Source organism: Caretta caretta, chromosome 6, assembly GCF_965140235.1.
Source record: "Caretta caretta isolate rCarCar2 chromosome 6, rCarCar1.hap1, whole genome shotgun sequence".
Classification (NCBI taxonomy): domain Eukaryota; kingdom Metazoa; phylum Chordata; order Testudines; family Cheloniidae; genus Caretta; species Caretta caretta.
In genome coordinates, this window is record NC_134211.1 from 28,754,177 (window position 1) to 28,770,349 (window position 16,173).

General features: G+C 46.9%; 2 protein-coding genes and 2 non-coding genes across 4 annotated transcripts; 3 read left to right on the forward strand and 1 right to left on the reverse strand.

Annotated features, from left to right (window-relative positions):
* The first annotated feature begins 1,899 nt into the window (after positions 1 to 1,899).
* RPS13 (ribosomal protein S13) lies at positions 1,900 to 11,276 on the forward strand. The gene is made up of 6 exons (XM_075129370.1): positions 1,900 to 2,007; positions 2,647 to 2,695; positions 9,097 to 9,175; positions 9,557 to 9,726; positions 10,449 to 10,549; positions 11,180 to 11,276. The coding sequence occupies exons 1-6, from the start codon at positions 1,985 to 1,987 to the stop codon at positions 11,211 to 11,213; spliced, it is 456 nt and encodes a 151-aa protein (XP_074985471.1). The 5' UTR covers positions 1,900 to 1,984; the 3' UTR covers positions 11,214 to 11,276.
* Positions 6,049 to 7,558, reverse strand: LOC142072499 (uncharacterized). The gene is made up of 2 exons (XM_075129369.1): positions 6,988 to 7,558; positions 6,049 to 6,599 (listed from the first exon to the last, which is right to left on the reverse strand). Exons 1-2 carry the CDS (start codon positions 7,538 to 7,540, stop codon positions 6,058 to 6,060), a joined length of 1,095 nt encoding a protein of 364 aa, XP_074985470.1. The 5' UTR covers positions 7,541 to 7,558; the 3' UTR covers positions 6,049 to 6,057.
* On the forward strand, positions 9,399 to 9,489 carry LOC142072650 (small nucleolar RNA SNORD14). Its single transcript, XR_012669159.1, has one exon. It is a non-coding gene; the product is annotated as a small nucleolar RNA SNORD14 (small nucleolar RNA).
* LOC142072651 (small nucleolar RNA SNORD14) lies at positions 10,862 to 10,955 on the forward strand. Its single transcript, XR_012669160.1, has one exon. It is a non-coding gene; the product is annotated as a small nucleolar RNA SNORD14 (small nucleolar RNA).
* Positions 11,277 to 16,173: the final 4,897 nt, after the last annotated feature.

A 16,173-nucleotide genomic window follows, 5' to 3' on the forward strand; every position in this document is an offset into this window, starting at 1 on the left:
GTATTTTCCTCCCTTTACAATCACATCTGCACCAACTTTTTTTCTAAAAGTATCCTAGTGTAGTTAAAGTTGTAGGACTAAATCACAACTTTCCAGCAGATACACAAAATGTTGTAACAAAAATGTTCAAGGATTTATCTCCAGGCGTTAAAGTAAAAATTGTGTTAGAATTAAAGTTCTAATGCATTTTTGGACTGGGGGGTAAACAGGAAAAAAATAGTGGTGTAGATGCAGCTGTGCTTGCCAGTCTCCACTACCCATCTGTAACAGAGCACTACAGCTTGATGAACATGGTGCACAGATGTTCTGAGCAAAACACTTGCTGGATGCTACAAGAGTAAGTTGTGCATGGCCCATCCGGTGCTGTGGCTGACAGGAAGGGGTTTCTTCCTGGCAGGAGTAGAATGTACTATAAACTGCAGTGCTCGGTGTGTTGACTTGCAAGGAAAAATTAACCATGTCACATACTCTAACCTTTTGCATATGAAATTTCCAAATTGTTGGAAAGGGCAAGATTCAAAGAATTTAGTCAACACCTGTGGCAATGTCACCAGGAGGAAATGTTAGGAGAAAATAACCACTTAGGTATATCAAGCACTAACGGGACTAGGAAACTGCAATATTTTTTTAAGGTACTAGACTAATGCTAAGGCCTATATTGCTTGGCAGGTTAGGACAATGGGCAGTGCTGCCAGATCACAGTAAGAAAAAAATATCTTCCACCACCTGTGCCTACTCTGACTAGGGAGGCTACTTATGCACAGGGGCTCAGCCTTGCTGTCAGTTTCCTCCCTGGCTGTTTACTCAACTCTTGCCTCTTGCCAGAGTTGCAGAGGTGAGTGCTCTGTGGTCCAGTGTGGATATGGTGTGAAGAGTGACATGAGCAGGTGTGGGCGCACGCCCCGTCTGTCTCTGACACAGGCTAAGGTGCTGTGGGTGCCCAGGCTTTTACCTTCCCCATTTAGCAGGGGTTAGAGACAGCGTGCCTTGGTTGGAGGACTGGAATCTCTGTTGATGCCGGGGGGGGGGGGGGGTCGGGGCGGCATAGCCCCCCCCTTTGAGTCTGAGCCTCGAGGGGGGCCTGGACAAGCAGCATAGAGCAAAATGGGTACTGAGCAAAGCAGAGGGGAGCTCTTGCTGGGCAGCCTCTCACCATGAGAGAGGCAAGGGTGGGTCAGACTAATGGTCTATCCGCCCCGTGTACGGTCTTCCAACAGTGGCTGCCATCAGGCGCTTTGGAGGGAATGAGCAGCGGAGCGCTCCTGGAGTGGATCCAGCCCGTCCCAGCGCCGGACAGGGGGCCAGGCCCACCCCGATCCCGAGGTCGCATCTCTGGCCAGCTTGGGAACGCCCAGCTGGACCCCCCCCCTCCACGAGCCCGCCTGGCTCCGCGCTCCCCCGCCCGCGCTGCGTGGCGAGGAAGGTCCCGGGCTTGGCTTTACACCCGCTGCCTGCTCACGGCGCTGGCTGCCGCCGGCGACCCCGGCTCTGCGAAGGGTCCATTAGAAGCGGGCCTCAGGCCGCTCCCCCGCCCGGCGTCTCTCTGCCAAGCGGAACGTCCCGGTCTTTCCCCGGGGCCCCCTCGCCGTTCCTGGCGCCCCTTCCCCCGGGCCCAGCCGCTGTGAGAGCTCGTGGGGCTGGGCCCCGCCCGCCCGCTCCTGGCCCCTGCGCGGGGCAGGCCTGGGCGCCCGCCGGGCCGCCGGAGGCCAGCGGGACCCGCCTGTGACGGAGTGGCGGCGCAGGGCACGCCGGGATTTCTCATCCGCACTCGCCCGCCCCCAGCGCCCGCTGGGAAGGCTCCTCCTGTCGCAGTGCATGCTGGGAGCCATAGTTCCCCCCCCTCCCGGGATGGGTGAGGAGACCGCCTCTCTGGTTGGCCGGCGCGCGGACAGGGCGGGGTTACGCGTTGACGTCCCTTCCGGCGGAAGAGGTGAGCCACAGCCCCCGCCTCCCCCTGGTCTTTCTTTCGTTGCTCGGCGCCATCATGGGTCGCATGCACGCTCCGGGGTAAGCGGCGGTGGCGCCGGGGATCGTGTCTAGCTAAGTGGGGCTGGCCGGAGCGTCCCGGCGCGTGGAGAGATGGGGCGGGCAGAGGGAGGCCGGAGCGTCCGGCCTGGCCCTGTGCGAGGCTGAGGCCGGGTTTCGGGCCCCGCCTGCGCGAGGGGCACGTGTCGGGCTCGGGCTCGGGCTCGGCCCCGGCCCGTGGGGCTCTGCGGCAGCGCTGGGCCCCGCACCCCGCTCGCAGCCGAGGGCAGCGCTGGGATTTGGGGGCTGGCACCGGCCGGCTGTAGGAACCAGCGCGCGCCTGCCCTGCTGCCCGCCCCTCCCCCTCTGAGAGTCGCTTGTAAACGCCGCACCCCCCCGCACCCCAGTGTTTCACAGTAGCCCTTGTTAAGGACCTCGCCCTAGCTCAGAGCAGCCGGGCCGGGAGCTGTGGGGAGCGCCCAGCAGTTCATGGGGTGGCCACGCTGGTGAGGGTGGATAGATACAGGCAGATGCACAGACTGGGCTCGGCAGTAGTGACCGTGGTAAGTTACAGTCCCGGGGGATTGCCCCATGCATGTGTCGCCCTGAGGTTTAAAATTTAAAGATTTTTTTTTCCCTTTAATTTTTCCACTCAGTATCACATGCCTTTCTTTTCAACAGGAAGGGCCTGTCCCAGTCAGCCTTGCCCTATAGACGAAGTGTGCCCACAGTAAGTAAACATCTTGTTTGTTTGTCGTCTTACTTTCACATCTTGACCATTGGTTTGATTGAGCTTAGGTGTAGAGTGTTAAAGGATCTGATTTTCACCCACGCTTCCAGTTTGGTGGATGCAGCTTTATGCCCCCAGTGAAAGTCAAGCACAGGTTGTAGTATATAGATATTTATTTACATGAGTTGCATGTGCAGATAGTTTGGTGTTTAAATCTTACCAATTTTTGTCCTGGAGATTGTAGAGCTTGTCAATAGAAAACTAGATCCTATAACCCAGTGGCTCCCCATTTGCTTGGAAAGAGTTTGTGGTCTCTGCAGTTTATGGGACAGTTCTATATCTTTCCAATTACTTTCACAAAACTTCTGTAGGCAGTATCAAAGAGAAGGGATTGACTGTACTTGGAGAATATGTGACTTCCTAAAGACATGTCTGCACATGGACACAGGTAACTTTAACTGAAGGTGTGAATTTAAAGCACACTAATGAAATGTAGTGGCCTTACTTCACTTCAGCTTCATTGTGTAAGGGTATGTCTACACTACGGAATAAGGTCGAATTTATAGAAGTCGGTTTTTTAGAAATCGGTTTTATAAATTCGAGTGTGTGTGTCCCCACAGTAAATGCTCTAAGTGCATTAAGTGCATTAACTCGGCGGAGCGCTTCCACAGTACCGAGGCAAGCGTCGACTTCCGGAGCGTTGCACTGTGGGTAGCTATCCCACAGTTCCCGCAGTCTCCGCTGCCCATTGGAATTCTGGGTTGAGATCCCAATGCCTGATGGGGCTAAAACATTGTCGCGGGTGGTTCTGGGTACATATCGTCAGCCTCCCGTTCCCTCCCTCCCCCCGTGAAAGCAAGGGCAGACAATCATTTCGCGCCTTTTTTCCTGAGTTACCTGTGCAGACGCCATACCACAGCAAGCATGGAGCCCGCTCAGGTAACCGTCACCCTATGTCTCCTGGGTGCTGGCAGACGCGGTACGGCTTTGCTGCACAGTAGCAGCAACCCCTTGCCTTCTGGCAGCAGACGGTGCAATACGATTGGTAGTCGTCCTCATCGTGTCCGAGGTGCTCCTGGCCGCGTCGGCTGGGAGCGCCTGGGCAGACATGGGCGCAGGGACTAAATTTGGAGTGACTTGACCAGGTCATTCTCTTTAGTCCTGCAGTCAGTCCTATTGAACCGTCTTATGGTGAGCAGGCAGGCGATACGGACTGCTAGCAGTCGTACTGTACCATCTTCTGCCAGGCAGGCAAGAGATGAGGATTGCTAGCAGTCGTATTGCACCATCTTCTGCCAGGCAGGCAAGAGATGGGGATGGCTAGCAGGCGTACTGTACCATCTTCTGCCAAGCAGCCATGAGATGTGGATGGCATGCAGTCCTTCTGCACCGTCTGCTGCCAGCCAAAGATGTAAAAGATAGATGGAGTGGGTCAAAACAAGAAATAGACCAGATTTGTTTTGTACTCATTTGCCTCCTCCCCTGTCTAGGGGACTCATTCCTCTAGGTCACACTGCAGTCACTCACAGAGAAGGTGCAGCGAGGTAAATCTAGCCATGTATCAATCAGAGGCCAGGCTAACCTCCTTGTTCCAATAACAACGATAACTTAGGTGCACCATTTCTTATTGGAACCCTCCGTGCAGTCCTGCCTGAAATACTCCTTGATGTACAGGCACCCCCTTTGTTGATTTTAGCTCCCTGAAGCCAACCCTGTAAGCCGTGTCGTCAGTCGCCCCTCCCTCCGTCAGAGCAACGGCAGACAATCGTTCCGCGCCTTTTTTCTGTGCGGACGCCATACCACGGCAAGCATGGAGCCCGCTCAGCTCACTTTGGCAATTAGGAGCACATTAACCACCACACGCATTATTCAGCAGTATATGCAGCACCAGAACATGGCAACGCGATACCGGGCGAGGAGGCGACGTCAGCGCGGTCCCGTGAGTGATCAGGACATGGACACAGATTTCTCTGAAAGCATGGGCCCTGACAATGCATGCATCATGGTGCTAATGGGGCAGGTTCATGCTGTGGAACGCCGATTCTGGGCTCGGGAAACAAGCACAGACTGGTGGGACCGCATAGTGTTGCAGGTCTGGGACGATTCCCAGTGGCTACGAAACTTTCGCATGCGTAAGGGCACTTTCATGGAACTTTGTGACTTGCTTTCCCCTGTCCTGAAGCGCATGAATACCAAGATGAGAGCAGCCCTCACAGTTGAGAAGCGAGTGGCGATAGCCCTGTGGAAGCTTGCAACGCCAGACAGCTACCGGTCAGTTGGGAATCAATTTGGAGTGGGCAAATCTACCGTGGGGGCTGCTGTGATGCAAGTAGCCCACGCAATCAAAGATCTGCTGATATCAAGGGTAGTGACCCTGGGAAATGTGCAGGTCATAGTGGATGGCTTTGCTGCAATGGGATTCCCTAACTGTGGTGGGGCTATAGATGGAACCCATATCCCTATCTTGGCACCGGAGCACCAAGCCGCCGAGTACATAAACCGCAAGGGGTACTTTTCAATAGTGCTGCAAGCTCTGGTGGATCACAAGGGACGTTTCACCAACATCAACGTGGGATGGCCGGGAAAGGTGCATGATGCTCGCATCTTCAGGAACTCTGGTCTGTTTCAAAAGCTGCAGGAAGGGACTTTATTCCCAGACCAGAAAATAACTGTTGGGGATGTTGAAATGCCTATATGTATCCTTGGGGACCCAGCCTACCCCTTAATGCCATGGCTCATGAAGCCGTACACAGGCAGCCTGGACAGTGGTCAGGAGCTGTTCAACTACAGGCTGAGCAAGTGCAGAATGGTGGTAGAATGTGCATTTGGACGTTTAAAGGCGCGCTGGCGCAGTTTATTGACTCGCTTAGACCTCAGCGAAACCAATATTCCCACTGTTATTACTGCTTGCTGTGTGCTCCACAATATCTGTGAGAGTAAGGGGGAGACGTTTATGGCGGGGTGGGAGGTTGAGGCAAATCGCCTGGCTGCTGGTTACGCGCAGCCAGACACCAGGGTGGTTAGAAGAGCACAGGAGGGCGCGGTACGCATCAGAGAAGCTTTGAAAAACAGTTTCATGACTGGCCAGGCTACGGTGTAAAAGTTCTGTTTGTTTCTCCTTGATGAACCCCCCCGCCCCTTGGTTCACTCTACTTCCCTGTAAGCTAACCACCCTCCCCTCCTCCCTTTAATCATTGCTTGCAGAGCCAATAAAGTCATTGCTGCTTCACAGTCATGCATTCGTTATTCATTCATCACACAAATAGGGGGATGACTACCAAGGTATCCCAGGAGGGGTGGTGGAGGAGGGAAGGAAAATGCCACACAGCACTTTAAGCACAGCACTTTAAAAGTTTACAACTTTAAAATTTATTGAATGACAGCCTTCTTTTTTTTGGGCAATCCTCTGTGGGGGAGTGGCTGGTTGGCCGGAGGCCTCCCCACCGTGTTCTTGGGCGTCTGGGTGTGGAGGCTATGGAACTTGGGGAGGAGGGCGGTTGGTTACAGAGGGGCTGCAGTGGCAGTCTGTGCTCCAGCTGCCTTTGCTGCAGCTCAACCATACACTGGAGCATACTGGTTTGGTCCTGCAGCAGCCTCAGCATTGAATCCTGCCTCCTCTCATCACGCTGCCGCCACCTTTGAGCTTCAGCCCTGTCTTCAGCCCGCCACTTACTCTCTTCAGCCCGCCACTTACTCTCTTCAGCCCTCCACCTCTCCTCCCGGTCATTTTGTGCTTTCCTGCACTCTGACATTATTTGCCTCCACGCATTCGTCTGTGCTCTGTCAGTGTGGGAGGACAGCATGAGCTCGGAGAACATTTCATCGCGAGTGCGTTTTTTTTTCTTTCTAAGCTTCACTAGCCTCTGGGAAGGAGAAGATCCTGTGATCATTGAAACACATGCAGCTGGTGGAGAAAAAAAAAGGGACAGCGGTATTTAAAAAGACACATTTTATAAAACAGTGGCTACACTCTTTCAGGGTAAACCTTGAAAGTTAACATTACATACATAGCACATGTGCTTTCGTTACAAGGTCGCATTTTGCCTCCTCCCACCGCGTGAACGGATTTTGGTTGAATGCCAGCAAACATACACTGCAATGCTTTGTTCTACAGTGATTCCCCAGTACGTGTTGCTGGCCTGGAGTGGTAAAGTGTCCTACCATGAAGGACGAAATAAGGCTGCCCTCCCCAGAAACCTTTTGCAAAGGCAGAACCGCAAATGCCAGGGCAAAGTAATCCTTTCACATGCTTGCTTTTAAACCATGTATAGCATTTTAAAAGGTACACTCACCAGAGGTCCCTTCTCCGCCTGCTGAGTCCAGGAGGCAGCCTTGGGTGGGTTCGGGGGGTACTGGCTCCAGGTCTAGGGTGAGAAACAGTTCCTGGCTGTCGGGAAAACCGGTTTCTCCGCTTGCTTGCTGTGAGCTATCTACAACCTCCTCCTCATCATCTTCTTCGTCCCCAAAACCTACTTCTGTATTGCCTCCATCTCCATTGAAGGAGTCAAACAACACGGCTGGGGTAGTGGTGGCTGAACCCCCTAAAATGGCATGCAGCTCATCATAGAAGCGGCATGTTTGGGGCTCTGACCCAGAGCGGCCGTTCGCCTCTCTGGTTTTCTGGTAGGCTTGCCTCAGCTCCTTCAGTTTCACGCGGCACTGCTTCGGGTCCCTGTTATGGCCTCTGTCCTTCATGCCCTGGGAGATTTTCAGAAAGGTTTTGGCATTTCGAAAACTGGAACGGAGTTCTGATAGCACGGATTCCTCTCCCCAAACAGCGATCAGATCCCGTACCTCCCGTTCAGTCCATGCTGGAGCTCTTTTGCGATTCTGGGACTCCATCATGGTCACCTCTGCTGATGAGCTCTGCAAGGTCACCTGCAGCTTGCCACGCTGGCCAAACAGGAAATGAGATTCAAAAGTTCGCGGTTCTTTTCCTGTCTACCTGGCCAGTGCATCTGAGTTGAGAGCGCTGTCCAGAGCGGTCAGAATGGAGCACTCTGGGATAGCTCCCGGAGGCCAATACCATCGAATTGTGTCCACAGTACCCCAAATTCGAGCCGGCAACGTCGATTTAAGCGCTAATCCACTTGTCAGGGGTGGAGTAAGGAAATCGATTTTAAGAGCCCTTTAAGTCGAAATAAAGGGCTTCATTGTGTGGACGGGTGCAGGTTTAAATCGATTTAACGCTGCTAAATTCGATCTAAAGTCCTAGTGTAGACCAGGGCTAAGTGAATTAAGCTAAAGTGAACTAAGGCTACTTTACTTCTGAAAGAGAGCATTCTCACAGGGGTTTAATGTTGTCTAGTCATATCTTCAGTTAGTTCAAGTTGACTTTCCTGAACATCCTCTAAGAATGATCTCCGCTATGAATAGAGCATTGAGGTGAATGCTGCAGTGCTGCTTCCAGGGCAGTCTTCCCTCAAGAAAACCTTAAAAGGTTTGAAATGCTAGTTATTTAACTTAATATATTTTTATTAAAAAAGTTACTCTGCAACTTACTCTTTTAAGTTAAAGACCTACACAAACATTAACCTACTAGACAGAGATTGTTGTCCCATGCACAAAGTAAACTAAAAATACAGAGTAACTTTTCTCCATCTTAATTTCTACTGATAGATAAGCGAGAAGGCAAACTGGCTGTTTTTAGGTTGGAGATCCTCTAAGTCTTCAGTTAAATTTCAGTACTGCGAAATTCACTTTATAGATTTGCATTACTTTTTCATATGATTTTGTTTGACAAATCAGACAGTAAAACCAAGTAACTACTGGAGACCATATTTGAAGATCCAATTGGAGAGGAACATCCTTGCTGTTACAAATCTGAGTCCATTTAGTTCCTTTTAGGTTTTCTTATCAGATAGTTGTGGAACTTCAGTTTTCCACGTTTTGTCAGGTCGTGTTCTGTTCACTAAGGCAATCTCTTACTTCAAACCACAGAATGCCTTTTAACAGTTAACTCACCAGAACCATTTCTGATTAAATTCTGACTTGGAATTTTACCAGAAATGGTTTTTTGCATGTCACCATGTACAACATGATCATAGTAGTTGCACTGCTGCTATGGGTTCGGTCATAACTCCCTGGTGATATAATTTTTTTCAGTTCTGTTACGGTGTAGTGCCTGTCCAAGTTTCGTTGTGCTCTTGGGCACTACAAAGCAGTCTACTTCCAGCCTCTAGAGAAGATTGTAGAGCAATCATGTGGATGTGTGCTTCTGATGATTAGCACTGACTGTTCTGTGCATGCCATTAGTGAAACATGCTAAGGATATCCCCTTGAAAGTGCACATAAATATTTAAGACTATTATTGCATTTCAAAACTATTAGCTGTGTAGTTTCTCCTGCGTAATCTACACTTATTCATCACTGTGCCTCTTCACATCAATTTTTTTTTCTAGTGGTTAAAACTTACGTCTGATGATGTAAAGGAACAGATCTACAAACTGGCTAAGAAAGGTCTGACTCCCTCACAGATCGGTAAGTTTTCTGAACTCTTATCTGAGTTTAATTCTCAGTTTTGCCAAAACTTCTTGGTGACATTGGGTATCTTAATGTGAAACCTTAATGTCTGTCTGCTTTGATTGTTTTTTTTTTCTCCCCTCTGAATAATACGGTTGGTCTGGGGAGGTAGGTTAAATTAGTTGTTTGTAAAGTGCTTTGTGGTCCAGCAGTTCTATTGCTCTGGTAAAATGTAGATGTTTCACTGTGATGATTGTTTTCCAACCATTCGCAGTTTCCACCAGAAAGGTTTTCCTTAATGTTGGCTAAACCTTCCTTGGATGTCTGAGTGAGCCTTGATAATAGTAGCACTTGTTGGCATGTTTTTTCTGGTATAAAGTATATAACTTTTAATTTCAGGTGTAATCCTAAGGGACTCTCATGGTGTTGCCCAAGTTCGTTTTGTCACTGGCAACAAAATTTTAAGGATCCTTAAGTCCAAGGGACTTGCCCCAGACCTTCCTGAGGATCTGTACCATTTGATAAAGAAAGCTGTTGCTGTTCGTAAACATCTTGAGAGAAACAGAAAGGTAAGCTTTCATTGACCAAGGTCTTTGTGTGGCAAAAGAGTAAAAAAAGTTTTCTACCAAGATAAAGTTCTTTAAAAAGTACGCTAAACCTGGAAGAGTCTTTGAACTAATTTTAGACATGTTGTGATAATCAGTTGGATTATAAAGCTTTATTTGCATTTTCTTCATTTGTTTTTTGAAATATATAAATAGCAACTCTGTAGCTTCACTTTTTTATTAGATGAATTGAATTTTGAAAGTGAACCTTGTGATACTATTCTGAAATTGCTATAAATATTTGAATTAATATTGTATGCAGTTATACAAAGTACAGATCAGTTTTTGATACTTAAGGTTAAGCTTGTATTCTAATCTTTACATGGCTGGTAACTTCACAGCCAGAGCAGAGATTTTCAGTATGCTTCAGGAAATGTTGGCCATTACTTCATCTGAGTAAATGTAAAGGGCACAGCTGATAAAGCTAAGACTTTTATTGCTTGTAAAACCATACAAACAATTTTGGACTTGCCTGTCGTTAGCACAAATGCTTATCTTCTACTTAAGTCTGGTTGATGGGTCAAAGAGCAGGATTAAACTCAAAAGTGGGGATAGTGGCCCTTTACAATAGCTGTGGGTAATACTCAAATACTTCTCCTTTCACCAAAGCTTGTCTTAAGAGTAAATAGATCTCTTTTAATGTCATAATGGGAATTTCTTGATTTGATTGTATCTTCCTTTTTAAGGATAAAGATGCCAAATTTCGTCTGATTCTGATTGAGAGCAGAATTCACAGGCTGGCTCGTTACTACAAGACCAAAAGAGTACTCCCACCCAACTGGAAGTAGTAAGTGTTTGTTCTCTTGTCATTTCCAACCTGGAGGTCCCACAGAGCTAATTGACTGTGGAGTTGAGTCCCCCACCCTCATTCCAGGGGGCAGGACTGTGACTGAAATAATAGACAGACTTAGCTAGGTTAGAAAATACAGTAAATTTGTAGGGTGATATATTGACCAGCATCAGCTAGATTAATTTATTATACAGTATAATATGTAAACTGCAATCTCATCAACCTTGTTTCAAATTATATATTTTTAATAATGTGTAATTGCTTTTCTCTATAGTGCCCACATCACTTCCATTGCTCAGGTCAGACTGCTCACTATGATGATTGATTTTTTTCAACCATTTGCAGTTTCCACCAGAAAGGTTTTCCTTAGTGTTGGCTTAACCTTCCTTGGATGTCTGAGTGAGCTCCTGTAATTTTGAAAAGCCTAAATTCAGCTAGTTAGACTGTTAAAAATTACTGCTATTGTAGCTGTTTTTTGCTCCAGTCAAGTATAGAAGAGCTCATTTGAAGGAAAGTTTGGTTGGTTTGTTTTTTGGTTTTGCAGCTCCGTTATCTGAGACGTTGCCACTGTACTGGCAATATCCAAAATGAGAGGGAAATAATTCTTTTTTTTTTTTTTTTTTCCAGCGAGTCATCCACTGCCTCTGCTCTGGTCGCATAAAAGTTCACTCTTCTTTTTACTGAAAGAATAAAGTCACATTAAAGACCTGTGTTGTCTTCTAAATTCTGTGTGGAAGTTTCAATAAATAAGCTTTGGGAAGCTGGTGTAAATTATATCAATATATAAGGGTGCTTGTTAAAAATTGGAGATATGAGTAGTATACTGGATCATATTTGGAGGGATGTGTAAGTGAATTGGATCATACCAATTAAACATATTTTATGTGGTTCTCATTGAAGCCTGTGCCTGATCTGTGAAGCTAGTGACGTAGCCATCTTGCTGCTGTACGCCCAGTTTCTGAACTATTTGTCCTTACCTTGTGGTGGTTTTACAGTAGCACATGTTTCTCTTGCTGCCATAACTTAGAAAACAGGTAAACAATTGATTTCATTTTTCTAATGTGGCAAATTGAAATTGAGCGGCTGCATTTCAGTCTGGGAAAAGGTTGGAAATATAATAGTTGAATCCAGCCCTTGTAAGGAGAAATTGACTGGTATTTGACTATTTGTTAGACCTTCTTAATACTCGTAACTTAATGGTTTCTGTATTATATGAATTTCGCAGAGCTGGGATTCCCATGCCCTTAGCACTACCTGAATCTAGGCTCTGTGCTGTTAAATCAGCCACTGATACAAGAAAATATATAATCCAGTTGCAGTTGTACAGGTTGATTGAATATAGTGGTGTCTGATCAATCTTCTTTTAATATATCAAGAGAACCAGTTGTAATCCTGCTTTTGTGCCACTAAAATCTGTCCTTTGCCCTGCTCACTGCCTTTTTTAAAAAGCAGGTTTTCAGATCACTTTTGGAAGGTTACAATTTTTAAATATTTGGTTAATCGCCTGACAAAGGGAAAAGTTGGGTTTATGCCCCCTTAGGCTTTCTGTATGTATAAAGCAGAATTTCTTGCCTTAAATGTTAAATCTAGTATCCTGTTTTACTGGAGGACCTAGACGGGAGCTTGAAAGCTTCTACAAAACGATTCTTACCTGTTATAAGTTGAGCTCTCAGAAGGGGTGGTTGATTTCAGGGTCAAGTTCTTACCAGAGAGGACTCCTTCCTCTGTGGCAGTTCTCCAGTCCAACTGTGTTCCTCTGTTGAATTGTGCTGACCCAAAAGTGCTTAACACAGTACAGCAACTGAGGTTGCTTATGTATATACTAGAAGGTTTTGCCAGAAGCTGGGAATGGGCGACGGGATGGATCAATTGGTGATTACCTGTTCTGTTCATTCTCTCTGGGGCACCTAGCACTGGCCACTGTTGGAAGATGGTAGTGGGCTACATGGACCTTTGGTCTGACCCAATATGACTTTTCTTATGAGATCCAGTCGGCTTAGGATGCTATTCTGGGACTGGCTAACAAGTCCTTGCTGTGTCCCACTTCCTGTATTGCAATGCTTTCCTGTATTGCAGTATTACCTCTGTAATATTAAGATAATAGTACTGCCCTATCTCATGGGTGTTACGAGGATAAATATATCAAAGATTGAATAGCTCAGGTTTTATGGTAATTAGTGCCCATGTAAGTTAAATTGCAGCAAGAACTTCATGCAGTAGATTTTTCCTTGTAATTTACTTGATCCAGTGGAACACCCTTCACTGCCTCAGTTGTCATCTTACATCTTGATTGCATTACAACCACTTTTTTCCCCAGTAGGATTACTGAGCAGAGACTGTCCAGCAACCTTAATTTCGACTCCATTTTGAAAGGGTAGGTGCAGGAAATAGTAACTGTAAGGGGTTCTGAGAGTTTGACCCTGCTGGTTCTGCAAATGCCTGCTTAAAAGAACTGTTCTGTAGGGGCAAAATACCCACCATGCACCCTACTGTTAATGCTGAAGCTCTGCTCTAAATTTTCCTGGTAATGGCCAAAGCTGATGAAGGGAAAAGAAAAAAAATTCTCTCTTCACAGCTCCAGTTTTTGTGCCCCACAAACATTACTGAATTTCTCTGTATGTCTACCCTCAGGTAGGAAAGCTTTATTATCCCTATTTTACAGGGGGAACTGACATCTGTAGGCAAAATAGTGGCCATAACCAAAAATGTTGGCATCTGATGTTAACTGGAAGAATTAGTAAAATAAAGTTCTACGTCCCTTAACCACAAGACCATCCTTTATCTTTCTGCTGCTACCACCCTCTTCCACTGTTTTCTGTCTCAGTGTTAGGCTTGGTCTACGCTACAGAGTTAGGTTATTGTAAGGCAGCTTACATCTACCTAATTATGGTAGTATCTGCTCCGACTCGTGTAAGTGCCCTACTATACCAACATCACTCTACCAGCACAAGAGGTGTAGCCCTTATGTCTCGGGCGAGGCAGTATCTATGTAGACGTTGCATTACTTACATTGGCTATTGGCTGTCATTTTTTGTCAATTTCACAGCTCTGCTCTGCAGCAAGAGGCTCACAGTTGGAGCTGTGAAATTAAGAGAGGCTGGTAGGCTCCCTATATGAAATTAACCATGGCCTCAGGCTCACAGCTGGAGCTTTCCCACCCCCTTGCTGTCAAATGCTTTCAAGGTACAGATACTCTTCTGTATGTGCAATACCAGGTGGCCTTTGGGTGCTACCATTTATATAAATATTTGTATTGCTACATAACCACTAACTTTTAGATAGTCAGCTATGAACAGAGAGGAGCCCAAGCCTTGTAGTTCAAATGCTGAGTTGGATAGCATCCAGATTTCCCCTGTGGGTTAATATTAGTGTTCCTGTTCAGTCCTAAGGCTACAAATGTTGTCTTTAGCTCCCCCCAGCCAACCTCCTGGATTCTAATGATTCAATGCTGGAGATACATGGATGTGAATGCTATAGGCAACAGTACAACTGAAGGAGATGGATAGCCTTACCGTGAGCAGGAGCTGTTTTTTTCTTCTATGCAACTCCTTCATTAAAGATTCTGTTCAACTTTTGTAACCGAGTTTGTCCCAATGTCTTTGCCAATATTTTCCTTCTTACTAAACTTCCTTGGACTTGTTCTTTGCCTGCCTGATGCCTTCTGCCCGAGAGGTGATTGCATTTCAGTGATACTGTATGTCTTATGTGCAACTTCAGCATGTAAAATACTTTGAGATGTAAATGCAATTACTGTAGTTATGAAAATTATAATTCATAATTGCATAATGCTGCTGAAAAGCACAGGGACCTGGGGAGGGGAGATGTATATACTGTAATCTATAGAGGACTGCTGAAGTGATAGCCTGTGACATACCCACACTTCTAATGTCAGTCATACACCCACGAGCACTGTTCCCTCTAAGCTGTGTGCATGCACGCAGATCCTAAATCCCGCCCACACAGCAAAGTACTGCAGGCCCAAAAATTTGCACAGAAGCTTTTTGTGCGCATGGCCTGTCAAAAATTAGAGGGAACATTGCCCACTAGTACTCATCTTTGGTGTTATGAGAGGTCTTAGCAGGCACAGTCCTGGTAGGTGATGCTGAAGAATATATAGCATAGGGCCTGTAGGTTGTAGGACCAGTAAAAGTTCTTGTGGTGCGCTGCAAATAGCTTTCTTCTTTTTGTGCAGCTCTTTCCATTAGCTCCTAACAGGTCAGGCCTACTGTGCTGAGGGAGGTGCAGGAGTGAACAGCTGGTATCTTTTGATGTGACAGCAGGTTGCAGAGGACGCAGGTACCCCTTCTGGCTTTTGCTGTGGGGGAGTTTCTGTAGCCTCACTGACTTATAAATTGCAGAACCATTCCTGTGCTCACCACCTTCAAGTTAGCGTGACAGCTGGAATTGCCCTGGGACTTGAAGATAGGCAGTATAGTCTCTAAGGCCATGTTGAGTGACCAGAGCTCAGTCTCTTCTCCCTGCTATATCCATTCAGTTGTGTTGCCAAGTGCAGCTTGGGGGGAAAACCTGCTATTTTCAAATGTTTTAAATTTAATTTTCTCAACTTTTGGAAACTGTTTAAGGGAAGGAGGAGTTTGGAAAAAGTATTTAAAAAGTTCAGAAGCTACTCACAGACCTGGGGTGGGGAGGGGCGGTAACTTGCTGCAGGGTTTGTTCAGACACATTAATTTAGAATGTATGGGAGGTAAATTCAGAACACCGCTTCTGTATTCTTCTCCCCAGCGGATTTAGCTGGCCTGAAGATGCTGATCAAAGTAAAATACTGCACTAGATTTATTTTAAAAAGGTTGGACAATTTCAGGACTAATTTGTATTTAATCTGAACAATCAAATTTCAGATTTCTGGACGTGCCTACAAAAACTCTGACAACCCTTAGGCTGCTGGAGGGCCGAGCCCACTGCCTATCATGCTGACCAGTATTATCTTATTTCCTGTGCTCCCCAGTTGTCTGTATCCATCTGTTGTTTCTTGACCTACACATACAATAAGCACTTCAGACAGGGTCAATGTTTTTGTTCTACGTTTGTACAGTGTGTCTAGCACAAGGGGGAACCTGATTTGTGATTGGGCGGGAGCAGCGGGCCGGCGGTCAGCCCTGGGGCCGGAGCAGCGCCCTACCCTCCTCCAGTAGTGGTCCCATGGTTAGTCCCCCACACTCGCCTCTGGGCATTTTTAGTAAAAGTTTGGGGCAGGTTGTGGGCTTCCATGAATTTGTATTGCCTGTGACCTGTCCCTGATGTTTACTAAAAATAGACAGAATCTTAACCATCAAGAAAGGAGGAGTGCCTCCATTACATAGCAGCTGGGGTGTATTGGCCTGGGAGCGCTCTCCGTTTCTGCCACCCACAGGGATTATCTTCACTGCAGAGTTAACGTGGCTCCCATTCATACAAAAACCTCTCACCAACCATAGGGGTGCTTTACATCCCAACTAGCTGACTTGTCTGCAGCTGTCGGCTAAAACCCATTTTCAACTGGGATGGTAACCTGTCAACTTTGCAGTGAGGAGACAGACTAATCCATGTGCGGACCTCATAGTCCAATACTTTCCCACAATTTCCATGACATAGCCAGAAACAGGTTCTCCATAATTCACTTG